We start from the raw sequence: 14,329 nt of genomic DNA, 5'->3' as shown, positions 1-14,329 counted from the left end.
TCAATACCAACCACCATCACTCGAGCAAAATATTAAATCATAAGCGTGCCAAGAAAAATTCTTTCCTGCCTCAAATCTTTATACATGAATACCAAGAACTAAAGAAATATTCAACTTAGATTTCTAGTATTTGACAAAATAATCCACCCAGTGTATCGAAACAACAATCTTTTAACATGGCTAAAGTTCTGATTACCATGCGTCATCCTGCTAGAATTACTTATATCTGTCAACAGCAGTCTGGTACAGAGTACGATCTTATTTATATTATTGCATCTCCCTACAAAAAACCAGGGTAAACACACCCACGAGCAAACTGGAACATATGGATTATAAAGTATAGTTCAGCTTGATCTCCTATATAATAGCTATAGACCACAACTAAAGTTCAGCCTGATCTCCTATAATAGCTATAAGCCACAGCCACTGTAGCTACAGCTCCAACCACAGCAGCAGCAGCAAGGACATCAGTTTGTTCCCATGTACCTACCCAGGCAGAAAGTTTGCACAGTGGCCCTTCTTTGCCAGACGCTTCCACATTGTCTTTCAGCTTCTTTTCTTCACTTTTGCTGCTCTCCTCCGAACTTCCATCTCTGCAACAAGTAAACCCATTAGCACCCTGGCAACAGCCCGCAAAATTCTCCTTATTGTTCTGAATGCCACCATCTTTATGATTCTCCTTGCTTTTAATTTCCTCTCCATTAGGAAGCTTCTGGTCATTAGCTTTATCACTTTCCTCAGAGGATTTCCCCAATTGCCCCCTGTAACTAAATATGGTTAATATCCCTATGCCAAGTATTAATGTTAAAAATGATAAAGATAAAATGATATCCATCAGAAAGGAAGCCAAGAAAGAGCACAAGGATCTTGTCATGGTGACGAAACTAATTGCATTAAGCAAACATGTGGATGAAAATCTTGTCATGGTTAAATAAACTTTACCAATCTAATAGGAGAACCAATCTATGAAATGTAAATATATCAAGCAGAAACTCAAAGTTCAACTGAACTTTTCACAAATTCGCAAACCTCCAAAGGCGTTCTATAATTTCTCCCTTCCCAATATGCTGATCAAGCAATTCAGGCACATCCTCAGGAGTGACATAACCATACCTACAACAATAATACAAATCATTTTAGTTCCTACATAAAATCAACTATCGTCCTGTTTCCTTTAGATTGATATGGCACTTACCAGTGGCCAGTTATACTCCCGTCTGGACGTGGACTAAAGATAATCAAGTTCCCAGCATATTTATGTCCACCAACATGAGAGCAGGCACTTACAAAAATCTGATCATTCAATCCACGAAACCCAATCTCCTCATTGAGCTTTTCAATGAGAACTGGACCGCATACACCGCATCTTCGATCGCGACTTCCATGGGCACACACAAATATGTATGAGCCACTTAACACTTCCTGCACTCCAGAAGTCCATGGCTTACCATTCACAAGGACATCCTCAACAAAGCCATCCACATCTGAGTCCTTCAAACCCCTTTGATTAAGAAATAAAAACAATCTCAGACTTCAAAGATTTATGATAAAACAAAATCCTAAATCTCCTTATTTTAGTAGCACACCGTCATTTTTCATAAAGAGTTAACCCAGGGGAGGAGAGGATCATCACAGACATGATCCAACCTAATAAAATATTTTAGACAACAAATTCACAAATTCCAATTAATCAAGAAAGATCAATATAAGTATATGAAAATGAATTTTCAAAAAGATAAATCTAGAGGTAGTAAAAAACACCTAGACCAAATCATTACCTCGGAAGTCAGCTCAAAGTTCAACAAGGAAATTGCTAATACACGAAAGAAAAACTATTGCACCTAAAAAAAAAAAAAAAAAAAAAAACTAACAGTAGCATAATCAAAGATTTTTACAAGCAAGCACAGAGTACTAAGCCCTAACCTAATCAACAAATCAATCTGCACAATTCAGAGTCAAACAGAGTAAAGCTTGAAGAAACCAAACCATAACCCTGACGTCAGCACCATACCGACATCTCACAATTTCAAAGAAAATTAGCAGAACCACAAATTCTTAACCGATCGCTATGATTATTACCTGCATTTGATCATTTCGGGGAAAATCAGCACGTCTCCATCAGTCTCATCGCTTCCCTCGCATACTGTCAGCTTCGTCTGCCAATCACACAGGACCTGGTTAGCTCCAAAAACCAAACCAAATCCGATATACAAACTCGCAATAAAACCACGATAAACAAACCGAAATAGCCTAGGTTCCAAAACCGACCTTGACGGTGGTATCGTTCTTCCGAGCTTTGAGAGCCGAAGCGAGGAGTTTCGGAAGCGGATCGGAATCTGAGGCCTCAACACGCGAAGCCCAAGACTCGGGGCTCTTGTAACGGAGAAACACGTGGCGGTCGTAGGGATCGACAGTACCGGCGAGGTTGCTCTGGTACATCTCAGGACGGCGGAAGCCGTACTGCTCGTCGTCGGCCGACAAGGCTGCGAGGTTATCGGAAGCCATGGAAAAGGATTGGGTTTGTTGGCGGTGCAGAAAACGAGCAGTGAGTCCTGGTGAAAAAGGAACGAGAAGGAGAGGTTTTGAGAAGTTGGAAATGTGAGTCAGAGGAAAGAAGCAATGGTGGGCAGCTGATATCAGGGACCGGTAGTATTGGCCAGTGAAACGCATTCGTTTTGCTGTTTTTGAAGCTCCCGGTGGACTTGTGGACCGCCACAGGGGAATTACAAGAGATTTATTACATAAGAGGCGCAGACGGCGCGTGGTATTACGCGCTCGTGGATGAAAAATAGTGAGGCTCGTGTGCTGGCGGGTGCAGAGGATTGTGGTACAGCATGACTTAGATATTTTTACTAACCTTTTTATGCAATTTATTTTCACCAAAAATACAACCGACGGACGGGTAATTATTACTATTAGTCATTTTTTATTCCTTTTTTTTTAATTCATATTTGAATATATTGTATATACACAGAGGAAAAGTCCCTAGACTTTTTTTTATTTTTTTTAAAAAATAAAAGATTGTGCAAAAGTTTATAAACTAACATATTGTTTTGCCTTGCATTTGGTGGTTGTTTGTTATTATTTTCACATATAAATTCTTAAATAAAAAAGAAATATGTATGAGATCTTTCATCTTCTGAGTTATTGATATTCCTTCTATTATTTATGTTTAATGTTTTAATACATTGTAAGAGCAATTTAATTTAGAACGAGACCACGGAATAACTCTGGTCCCTGATGTAGTGACGAATTCTCATTTGCTTGGCTCCTGGATCCTCTCCAATCACATTGGAAAGTGAAAATTGGATCAATCAACCACACGAAGATACGGGTCCCACGTGGAGGGCTCTGATCTAATGGAGCGTGCAATGCAGCGCGTGGGCTACGACAAATAATGATTGAGAAGAAAATTCTAAGCTAACTTGCCGTTTATAGAAGCCACCAGCCTACCAATCTCGATAAAGTGGCGTATGCAATAAAAATTTAAAATTTTATTTAGCGGAAGTGTTTTCGTTTAAGGCTTCCTGAATTGGTTGCTCTGGATTGGTCCTTCAGATACATTAACAAAACAGACAGTCATTTGATTACTCCAGGTTAATCATTAGAGAAAGTCAGGCACAGATTACGGACGATTTAGCGTTCTTTGCATAAGCAATTGAAAATTAAGTTTACTTTATTTATTGATTTCTATTACATCCAACGCCTTTTTGGTTTTTACTTTTTCTAATTATTATTTTACATGTTAAATCGATAATAAATCTTTAGTCTATTTTTTTTATTTTGTTTTTCAGTCTCACAATAATAAACAAAGTTAAGTTGAAAATTCTTCATTAATAAATTGAATTAGAAGTCATTTAATTGTGCTCCAATAAGAACAAGCATAAGCATTAAGCATGATTAATGTAAAACAGACTTCAGACTTTTTTGGTAATAAATAGAGACTTCAGACTTAATAGCTAATTAAGCTTAACTTGAGAATTCTTTAGTATGCCATTGTGTATAACAATCAAGGTTCAATTAAAATAATCCATTTAGCCACACTAGTAAAGCCTTTAAAGTAAAACTTACACAGGACAATGAATTCTAAACATTTGTGTTAAAATTATATACAAAAATAGCTAAATATATATATATATATATATTGTCCTTCAAATTTGACCAAGTACATGTAAGAATTTCTGTAAAAGCAAGCAACTGTGAATTGACTATAGGCACTATGTATGGACGGCGGAGCACAATGTTATTTGCTGACGCATTCTCTTACGGGAAAGAATATTTGAATTGAATTAGAAGGTGGCACTCAATTATTTCAATGGTCTTTTCTATTCACTTCGGTGGAGGAGCCTCAAAATTCATTTGATTTTTTACAACTAAGCTTGTATGCCAAGAAACTCTTGGTTGAGATCATCAAACAAACGTTCATGGAGGCAAAATTGATAAGAGTAAGCCAAGATAGAAAACTCAACAGAAACAATTTTATTCCTCATTTTCAGATTGCACTTGCATTTGCATTTTACTCAATGGCCACGGATTCAAGGAGTGTTTTACATGTGCATTGTGTATCCCTCTTTTGCAATGGAAATAAAGAACAATTGGGGTAACTACATGAATTGAGGAATGGTGGGGACTGGTCTCATAAGAAAAAAAAAATAACAAAAAGAAAATTGAAGATAAGAATTAGAAGAAATCGATCTCTAAATAATTACCAGAAGGCTTCACATCGACACCAGGAACTTTACCATTTACGGGTTGTTTTGCAGCATCTGTTCTCGGGATATCCATCATGTATTGTCTAGGCACCTCCGGCGGATTTGTACAGCGAATTAGCGCCCAGTTCACACTCTGAAAGAATGGATGCTGTTTCACTTCTGTAGCACCTCGCCTATAAGCAAGGCGATGCTGTGGCTCTTTCACAAGTAAACCTCTGATCAAGTCCCTTGCAGCAAAGCTCACTGTCGGGGACTCTGGAAATCTTAAAGGCTGACCAACCACATTGAACAGAGTAGCACGATTCCCGGCTCCTTTGAATGGAGTTTTACCAAACAAAAGCTCATAGAGAAAGATCCCAAATGTCCACCAATCCACAGCACTGCCATGGCCTTCACCTTTAATGATCTCGGGTGCCAAGTATTCATGTGTCCCAACAAAAGACATCGATCGAGCGCTTGTGGGTTCGGCAATAAGCTCGGGAAGAGGGGTCACTTGATGACATATTTCATTCTTTGGTTTGGTCTTCTTTTCTTTCTTTGGTTTACTTGAAAAGAAGCGTGGTGCAAAGCATGCAGGTGTGATGCAATCTGGCTGCATCACACAAGTTGGCTCAATGCATGCAGGCTGAGCACAGTATGCTGAGTTCTTTGTCTCCAAGGCTGAGTTTGATGATCTTACTAGAGTAGGGGATACGGCACATCTTAGAGAGAGATCAAAATCTGAAAGCATAATATGCCCATCTTCCCTCACTAAAACATTCTCTGGTTTAAGATCTCTGTAAATAATACCAAGCATGTGCAAATACTCCAAAGCAAGGAGAACTTCAGCCACATAAAACCTACAAAACAACAGCAACATTAAAGGGTTAGCATGCTACTTGTGGGGGTCTCTATAAGCTTATTTTATTTTGTATTCTTTCTAATTTAAATAGTAGTATAGAACTACAACACCACTTATCAAAAGCAAAAGCTAAGTGTTCATTGACAAATTGCAGAAACTAAATGGAAGAAGCTAGGCATCCAAGGGTACAAACTTTAGTTAAACTAAACGGAACATTAAGATCAAAAGGATGTTTTCTGTATCCAGAAGTCTCACAAAAGAATGAATAGATTGGATTCACATGTTTCTATTGATTTGTAGTTAGTTGTTATAGCTAGAAGCTGCACAGACATGACCATGAGCATCCTAAATAATAAAGCATATCATAGTCGAGAAGTAAACATGTTAGTAATCAGTGATAAGAACAAAGAGAAGGGAAAAGGAGCTCCTTACCGGGCAGCATGCTCTGGAAAATACTTCCCAGGTTGTCTTTGCCTTAGTGCATGCAAATCACCACCGGGACAAAACTCCATCACCAAGCAAGAAAATTTTTCTGTTTCAAAATGCGTATATAATGTGGGTAAGAATGGATGATCCAGAGATTGCAGTATCTCTCTTTCTGTCTGAGCCCTCAGAAGTTTTTTACGACTTGCCAGAGCTGCTTTATCCATAACCTTCATGGCAAAATGAGTTCTTGTGCTATTCAGCTCAGATAAATAAACACTTCCTATATCTCCACATCCAAGTCTTCTTAACAACTTGAAATGATTCAACCCCAGCATCCCATCTCGAGATCGGATTGCTTGAATTGCTTCCCATCTTATATCATTTGCCTTGTGGGGCTTGTACATGGCACTGCTCAAACTGCTGGAACTGCTTTCGTCACTTAAATCGCTGCCAGTGCTACCTCTACAGATGCTAGTCTTCCTACTCTCAATGAACTCACAAGAATTGGTCACTTCGCCGCTTTCACCAGACTTCTCAACACTACTTGCATATTCACTGACTTCTGTGTTGGTGAAACTTTCTTTGGCTTCTGAATACAGAGTGGCTGAGTATAAACTGTTCTGAGGACTTGGACAAAAAGTTACCACCGATTGAGATGTTGATTGGCAATTTATTTGCCCAGAACTTCCTTTACATGCTCCTGATGCAAATGGTTCAGATTCCTGCAAGCCACTTGGATCACACTTCTTCAAATCATCAACGGGATACTTGATGCAAGATTTCCTTTCCACTGTGGAGACACTCTTCTGAGGTTCTTCTGAGTTATTAAGAACATTTTTCTGGCCTCCAAATTCAGACTTCCCCTTACATGCATTGTTGGAGTATTTAGCCATATTGGGTAATTCTTTGTGCAGCATATTGTTATCAGCTACTTTGTAGGAACTTATCTGATTAATTACAGAACCATTCGAGCTGCAAACTGTTTTTGTAACATTACTCTGGATTGTCGCATAGAATGTGGAAGAATCCCCTTCATTTCTAGATTGTTTAGGAGATGGAGCCCGAGAAGGATGATGAGTCCCACTTGTGGAAGGAGGGTTGTTGTCTATTACAGATGCTGAATTCTGAATCTTCAATGAAGAATCAGCACCATGAGAAAGTGACTCCATGGGAGAAACGGGACATGCACACTGCCACAACAAATTCCAACCAAGCACAGTGATTGTAAGATATAGCTATAGATGAAAAGGCTGTAATAAAACCACAAATTACAGAATCTTCACTATAAATGCCTTTTCAGAATTTGAAAAATTATAGGAAAACTGTTACAACGACCGGCTAATTGCAAGGACATTAATTGCATGTCCCCAAGTACAAATTCAAAAAAAAAATCCATAACTCACAGAATCTGCAGAGAGACCCATTACGGATACGATCACCAGGAATGCATCCAAATAAAGAAACCCCCCAAAGATTATGAAGAAAACTAGATACCCAGAACTGACCCAAAATTCAACACATAAGCCTTAAATCACAATCTAATGAATGTCAAAATCTCACAACCAAGCATTCTTAAACTGGTTATTTCAATAATCAAAGTAATACCCATAAAATAATTTGCATTGCTTTACAATTGAAAGCCGCCATCAAAAAAGTTTTTTTTTTTTTAGGGACCTAAAATGCCCATTTTGGCTGCTGATAAAGGACAAGAAACTAAATTTACTTGTGTGGGACTCAAGAAAGGAAATGTCTCCACGCATTTGGAGCATAATACAACAAACCTAATTTCCCCAAGTCCCAGTTTCTAATTCTTTGAAAACCAAAAAACTTCAACTTCTTTATGTATATAAACAGCAACCAAACACAATCAACAATACCCCAAAAAAATTATTTAAAAAAAAAAAAATTAAACTTGAAAGATCGAAATGAATTTAAAGAATTTAAAAGAAAGTAACAGTACCTTATAAGAGTTGAGATAAAACAATGCCGCAGAGCAAGCAATCTTTCATGGCAGGTGAGAATATTGAAAACCCAGAAAGTAAAAAAATAAAAATAAAATAAAAAGTTCACAGGGAAAAGTGAAAGAACTTTGGGGTTGAGCGTGTAAGCTTCTTTTGGTTCCCGCTGAAGAGTTTCAGATCCGATCGGAACACAAAAGGAAAGAGACTGAGACAACAACGAAGGAAAAAAAAAAAAAAATAGTAATAATTAAATGAACAATTTTTTTTTCTTGTATAGGGGTTAGCCAAAAAAAAAAAAGAAAGGGCTTTGTTTTTCTGTTATTTCTCGTCGTGTTATGGGGTTTGGGAGAATGGCATTGGATTAGAGAAAACAAAGCCTACTTCGCAAGCAAAGCAACGCTCTAAAAAAGCCGTCTTTATCTTTGGATGTTCCCTCTACCTCTCTGGTTTTCTTGTTCTTGTTTTTGTAAACTTTTTATTTTGTGGGTGCTTAGTCTACACAGTTACACACTTACATACATAATCTCATTATGGGGCACCCTCATTCCTGGACCGCCCCTATCAAATTTTTTTTAACTATTTTTAATTATTTCTCTTTTTTTTTAATTATTGTTAATTTTATTTTAGCTCTTTAAAACATATGAATGTACTGTTTTTGGTGAATTAGAGTGCCGAATAAATAAGCAACTTTTGGATAATAATATGAAATTGTCCCATAACAATTGTGATTGATTTTTATTGGATCATATTTATTGAATAATTGTTGTACAAACCAAAGACTATCCTCGAAAATTTCTTCTCCTTTTTTTTTTTTATTTGATGTATAAATCATTGATAATCGACACAATTATTGAACTTTGAAGGGGAAAAAAATATTTCTTGTTTATTTGAAAGGTGCGCTATTACAATATTCTGATAGTTCATTGGTTATATCACATGAATACAACTATTTTTCACTAAAAAAAAAAATATGAATCTAACTATTGATTTTAATGGCATCTAAATCCTTATAAGACAATAATAGGACCCCATTTGAAATAATCCCATCATTTCGGACCACATTTTTTTTTTTTTTTTGGAAAATATAATTTCGGACCCGATACCAATATTGATAAGAATGAGAAAATTATAGACAATCGTATTCATGGTCTATGTCCAAACAAAATAATATTAATAATACTAAGTACTTGTTTATTGTCATAATTTGGTTTTTTTTTTTTTTTAAAAATTTTTATCTTAAGAAATTAATGTGGGTTTATAAACAAATTTGAGCCGGCCAAAGCTCCAAGATGCATTATTATCAAATTGTGTAGCATAGGGAGTAGGGATACCCTACTCAAATTTCCTAGCATTCATTTCATTTTGTTACTGTTTATAAAACAAAAAAAAAATCAAAATTACATGTGGACATGAAACTGAAATATTCATATCTTAGATTGAGCAATTTCGACATTACCGACTGTGAGATTAGGAAGATAAACTAAGGATTTGCATTGGACACTTTCCGTCGACTCCGATTCCAACGTTTTTCAAAGGTCACAGGAACCAAAATCTTGGGAGGATTTTTCGTAGGTAGATTTAGATTAGATTCAGTAATATTTTATTTTGCTAAAATTTTTTTTATGGTAATAATAAATATTAATAGTAATCACATGGGGATTAAGTAACGGCACCAATTTCATTAACTTTTTTCGCGGGAGGGAACAATTAGGCATCACATGCCGGCACGTGAATTTCGCCATAAGCACGTGGACGGCTGTCATGCTCGGCGCATGAACTCTATTGTACGCCCGCGGTGAACTTAATACCATATTTTTATTTTCTTTTTTCTTATTTATTTATTTTTGCCTTGACAAGCGGCCCAATGATCACGAAGCGACAAGGACAGAATCGTCTTTTTGTGTAGTGGGGTGTACGTATCAATGCCTAATTAGTTTAGTTACAGGAGTCCGACATGTGGGTCCGGACAACCAGGCAAGTAGGTCCCGCCACCTGCAGTCGGGTCTCGGATCGGGTCCCACGTAGGGTCCGGTGTATGTAGTGCAGACGGTAAGCACGAAAGAGGAGGGGGTGGGCATATACGGTAGTTGAGTAGTCTCTCAATGGTGGTGACCACGTACATGCTTTTCTGTGGAAGTGGGGGGCTCATCAAGTGGGTCCCTTTTTAAGACTTGACTTAATGATTTATTCTGATCGGACGGTGATGATGAAGAATTTGCTTTTTGATCCCATTTGGGCATCCTACTGGATAATTTGATTACAAGGAGATGGTGGGTCCAGGAAATTTAAAAAAAAAAAAAAAAAAAAAAAAAAGAGAAAGAGACGAAGAGGGACTTGTTTGATCATCCTCCTTTGTAGACACAGATTATTGACACGTGTAATGATTAGGTGGAACTAAGGTATGTTTCACCTTATGGGACCAATGTCGCCGATCAGCTAAACATGTTTTCTAACAATCATTTTCAGTGGTGCAATTTACGCCAAACATTTTTCTCATTAGCCTATTTCTTACTTTTAATTACGTGTATTGTAATTCCACCTGTCGTCCTATGATTAGACGATTTCCTGCATTCTGATCCATGCAAGTTTCATGTATTAAGAAAACCATTTTATGAAAAAATATAAATAATTGATATCATGTTTTGGCCTTCGCTAAAATTAAAGGGAAAAGATATATAGAAATTGTTTAGTCTATAAAACTCAATTACCCTCGTGATTTTCACTTTTAACCATGGTTATGGAAATAAATTTACCATTTAACTCTTTTAAAGAGGCAACTACTACCATGTCATCCTACAACCATAAATTCGTTGTTTTAATGAGGGTCCGTGACCTATAAATGTTTAGCGTGTAAATTTTATTAACCTTCTTCAATATCATCATAGAGAAAGATAAGTTAAATTTATTAACATCTGTACGTCGTTCTAGTTCTCTTTTCAAATAATTAGCTCTATTATTATTCTTTAGCCAAAAATAAAAGGCTAGCTCATTATTTTTCACTGCTGATTAGTTTGTTAGGTTCAATTATGAAATTAAATGGTCTAATACATTTTTAAGCTAGTAATGACTTCTTCTAAGTTCTAATCGAATAAAGTATTAAAGATTTTTATAATATTTTGCCTTTTATCAATCCTCCACAAAGTTGTGTGCCTTGTGAATTAGTAGTATCCTTTTGGCCCAAAGATGAGGCAAAAAACAAAAAAAAGTAGGTTTGGGGTTGTTCGGTGGGGTGCAAAGGTTATATGACATGTGAAGGTGCATATGGAAAACTGCGAAAAAGGACATGAAAAACAATGGATAGGCATTTGACAGAGGCACAGAGAAGCAGCGTGTATTTTATTTGGTATTTAGATGTACGAAAATGGTTTATCAAATATACTACGCTACTTCCCTTCCAACCACACATACAAAATAATAATAATAATAATAAAAAATACAAATAAATAATAAGCAATAAAAAAAGAGATAAAAATATTCAATTCACAGAATTGAAGACTTTACACCCTATTTAGAAACAGTCCCTATCTGCATCTTAATGATACAAACCCTCTTTTCTTTTAGTTCCATTACTGTACATGGGCACAATAGTTTGCTGGCAATAAATATGGTAAAGATTCTAAAAATATATCAAAACACGATGGAGGGCAAGAATCACATTTTTGAGATTGTATTTAACTTTGCTCTAAAAGGCAAAGATTGTCAAGATTGTTCAAGCAAATTCTCTAGATATAAATTAAGGATATATCTTCCTGTGGACAAAACGTCAAGCCTCTTCTCGCTAGGTTCATATTTCCCTTTCCTGAGCTGGTATCGATGAGTTACAGATGAGATTGTATAAGTATTCCCTTCTATCGTCACACTCTCTCCACATTGCAAGTTCTGAAACAAGCAAGGTGGGAATAAGAACATATACAAGAAAACATAAAACAGTCTTGGCAGCAATATCATGTTCAGCTGTTCCGAATTCCACTAGCTATCTTGGTCCTACCAATCCCCATGAATGAACCGACAGAGAAATATTATTGACAACATGACAGATCACTAACGATGATAAAGTGTTACATGGAACTTAAAGGAAAGTTTCTTTTTCCATTTTTATGCTTTCCAACCAATGTATAGGGATACCAAAGGCCTTTGGGGGCCAGATGGGAAAAAAAGTAAGCGATTTCAGTAATGCAATTGGACATTCAAATTCTGTTGGGTGCAAATTAATTCGCCTAAGAAGAAAAGTTAAAAATATATACCTATATATAAGATTTCCTGAGATATACAGTTAATCAACAAGAAGTGATGCAATGAATGGTGACTATGACTAGAGTGATCGCTTAGGAAGATGACCGTGGAATACGACAAATATTATTTCCCCCTCCTATTTTCCTTCACCTTCATAGCAGCTCTTTTTTTGAGCAAGCAAAGTTGAACGCACTTTATATGGAAACTTGAAGAAATATCTATTCTACAACCTTCAATTGACTAAACCATTAGAGCTGCAGAATCTTGTGACAGACACCAGATTCTCATTTCGAATTTCAAACCTTTCCTTCAATACTTTGATCCTATACTGGTGGAAACTTCAAATCTTTTCTAGTAGCTTTCATATGCAACCATCAGACATCTTAAAGCATGTTGCAATGGAGAACCATGGAAAAGAAAATGAGTAGGAACCGGTAAAAATTAAAATCGAGTACTCCCTCTCTCTCTCTCTCTCTCTCTCTCTCTCTCTCTGTGTGGTTTTGCCTTTCCGTTCCATCTTCAAATAATTGTATAATGGTTTTAGTTTTACTTGCCAATTCCAAAGATGTTAAGAAAGTCTAAACGCCACACGCATTAAATTAGAGACATTGCTTCATCAAGATTTGAAAAGCTAGCCTTAAAGAGTTCCAAATTATAGGGTGTCACATTCTTGAAAAGCTAACAATTTAGACATCAAAGAAAGAAAGGAATTGAAAAAGCTTACATCTTCAGGTACAGTTTGGCCTTGTACACAGTGATATTTAGCAGAAAAAAATAAAATAAAATATATTGAGAAAATGTGAAGTTGAGTGTACACTACAAAAACCATTTTTTGGGTCAAGAATAGAGAATAACCTTTCAATAATCGCTACAATAACCTTTTGCTCGCAATAATTGCTCAACTCATTTTTAAAAAAGAAAAACTTATTAATGATCAAACAGCTCGCTATTCGAAGACTATTCCCAATCTTCAAAAGTTTTTAAAAAAAAAAAAAAAAAAAAATCTCTATTCTAATTCTAATTGCATATGAGCGCTTAAATGAAAACAGAGAAATTGTTGATAGCAAAACAAATACATTGAATTCATAAATAGAATAAATTCAAGATAAAAAAAACTTTGCGTATATTATAGTATGCAAGAACAGAGAGAAGCTCGGAAAATAATATTTTTGGAAAAAACAAAAAAAAAAAAAAATCAATAAAGGAGTAAAATGTTCAAAATTAACAAAATTCAGAATGCAGAAAAGTAATTGAGGATGAAGCAATTAGAAATGAATTATAGAAGAAACAAGAAAAGGGGTCAAATATGAAAAAAAAAAAAAAAATGGCTAGGGGAAACTTACGGAGGGAAAGCAACGAACGCCGAGATTCTTGGGCGGAGGAGTAATTTCGATGACTTTATAGGGGTGGCGATTATCTCTGTCTTTTTCTTTCTTTCTGCAAATTACTTGGAGTGACCGCGTCTGCAAAATATTAAATGGGAATTCAAAAACAAATTAGAAATAGAAAAATTTTATAATTTTAGATGAAATCAAACACAATTCGTTTAGAAAAAAGAAATAGAAGTTTGGCGTATGGATCGCTCGCCTTTGGGTACAAACCCAAACCCAGGTTCGAACACGCCATTGCCATTATTGGCGCCTATCTCTCTCTGTGTCAATTGTTTTTTTATCTCGCTCTCGTTGTCTATGGTTGAAAAATCTCACTTTCAGACTGACCCGTTGCGAGAAAGAGAAGGAACACCAGAAAAATTTCATGCTTATTATTATTATTATTATTATTATTATTTCTCTCTTTTATGAGAAAAACGCAAAGTAAAAATATCTTCTTTTGAATCTTTTTGTTTCTTTTTTTTTTCTTTTTTTTTTTTTTTTGGCCCTTTTCTTTCTTTCTTTGTTTTTTTTAGTAATACTTTTGAATCTTTCCGCTTCGGCTATTTTTTACCACCAAAAAATAAAATAAAATAAAATAAAATATTTATCATATTTCCCTCGTAAAAAGTCTCACAACGACACGTCGTTTACGGGAACATTACGTTGCTTTTACCCTCTTGCCCGTGATAGACAAGGATGGAGCAAAGGCGCCCATAAAACAAAATCTCTCATGAAAGTTGGAGCGAATGCATTATACAAATTTATTGGTTGCTGGTAATCCAT

At 35.9% G+C, this 14,329-nt stretch overlaps 3 protein-coding genes across 4 annotated transcripts; all 3 read right to left on the bottom strand.

Annotated features, from left to right (window-relative positions):
• Positions 1-99: 99 nt before the first annotated feature.
• On the bottom strand, positions 100-2,693 carry LOC107415308 (altered inheritance of mitochondria protein 32). Its single transcript, XM_016010735.4, has 5 exons — positions 2,269-2,693; positions 2,080-2,156; positions 1,196-1,501; positions 1,030-1,113; positions 100-761 (listed from the first exon to the last, which is right to left on the bottom strand). Exons 1-5 carry the CDS (start codon positions 2,668-2,670, stop codon positions 389-391), a joined length of 1,242 nt encoding a protein of 413 aa, XP_015866221.3. The 5' UTR covers positions 2,671-2,693; the 3' UTR covers positions 100-388.
• Positions 2,694-4,458: 1,765 nt separating this feature from the next.
• Positions 4,459-8,439, bottom strand: LOC107403814 (protein kinase PVPK-1-like). 2 transcript variants are annotated; one of them, XM_016010728.4, is made up of 3 exons: positions 7,940-8,439; positions 5,986-7,169; positions 4,459-5,551 (listed from the first exon to the last, which is right to left on the bottom strand). In XM_016010728.4, the coding sequence occupies exons 2-3, from the start codon at positions 7,146-7,148 to the stop codon at positions 4,681-4,683; spliced, it is 2,034 nt and encodes a 677-aa protein (XP_015866214.1). In that variant the 5' UTR covers positions 7,149-7,169; positions 7,940-8,439; the 3' UTR covers positions 4,459-4,680. The 2 variants fall into 2 exon arrangements, with proteins under 2 accessions (XP_015866214.1, XP_015866213.1); XM_016010727.4 differs by lacking the exon at positions 7,940-8,439 and adding an exon at positions 7,383-7,747.
• A 2,945-nt stretch (positions 8,440-11,384) lies between these two features.
• On the bottom strand, positions 11,385-14,002 carry LOC107403816 (uncharacterized). Its single transcript, XM_016023634.4, has 3 exons — positions 13,761-14,002; positions 13,517-13,636; positions 11,385-11,819 (listed from the first exon to the last, which is right to left on the bottom strand). The coding sequence occupies exons 1-3, from the start codon at positions 13,803-13,805 to the stop codon at positions 11,640-11,642; spliced, it is 345 nt and encodes a 114-aa protein (XP_015879120.2). The 5' UTR covers positions 13,806-14,002; the 3' UTR covers positions 11,385-11,639.
• Positions 14,003-14,329: the final 327 nt, after the last annotated feature.

The sequence above is a fragment of the Ziziphus jujuba genome, chromosome 4 (genome assembly GCF_031755915.1).
Source record: "Ziziphus jujuba cultivar Dongzao chromosome 4, ASM3175591v1".
Taxonomy (NCBI): domain Eukaryota; kingdom Viridiplantae; phylum Streptophyta; class Magnoliopsida; order Rosales; family Rhamnaceae; genus Ziziphus; species Ziziphus jujuba.
This window is presented reverse-complemented; position numbering and strand designations above follow the sequence as displayed.

Bases quoted from the DNA above. Each gene is read 5' to 3' on its own strand.
- LOC107415308 (XM_016010735.4), bottom strand. From the start codon at position 2,670: ATGCGTTTCACTGGCCAATACTACCGGTCCCTGATATCAGCTGCCCAC. The intron at 2,157-2,268 runs GTCGGTTTTGGA...TGTGATTGGCAG, and splicing joins AGAACGATACCACCGTCAAG to ACGAAGCTGACAGTATGCGA. The intron at 762-1,029 runs GTTTGCGAATTT...ATTTAGTTACAG, and splicing joins ATTATAGAACGCCTTTGGAG to GGGGCAATTGGGGAAATCCT.
- LOC107403814 (XM_016010727.4), bottom strand. From the start codon at position 7,403: ATGGGTCTCTCTGCAGATTCT. The intron at 7,170-7,382 runs GTGAGTTATGGA...TTGTTGTGGCAG, and splicing joins TGGGTCTCTCTGCAGATTCT to TGTGCATGTCCCGTTTCTCC. The intron at 5,552-5,985 runs GTAAGGAGCTCC...GTTGTTTTGTAG, and splicing joins TTTCCAGAGCATGCTGCCCG to GTTTTATGTGGCTGAAGTTC.
- LOC107403816 (XM_016023634.4), bottom strand. From the start codon at position 13,805: ATGGCAATGGCGTGTTCGAACCTGGGTTTGGGTTTGTACCCAAAG. The intron at 13,637-13,760 runs GCGAGCGATCCA...AATATTTTGCAG, and splicing joins GTTTGGGTTTGTACCCAAAG to ACGCGGTCACTCCAAGTAAT. The intron at 11,820-13,516 runs GTAAGTTTCCCC...TGCTTGTTTCAG, and splicing joins GCGTTCGTTGCTTTCCCTCC to AACTTGCAATGTGGAGAGAG.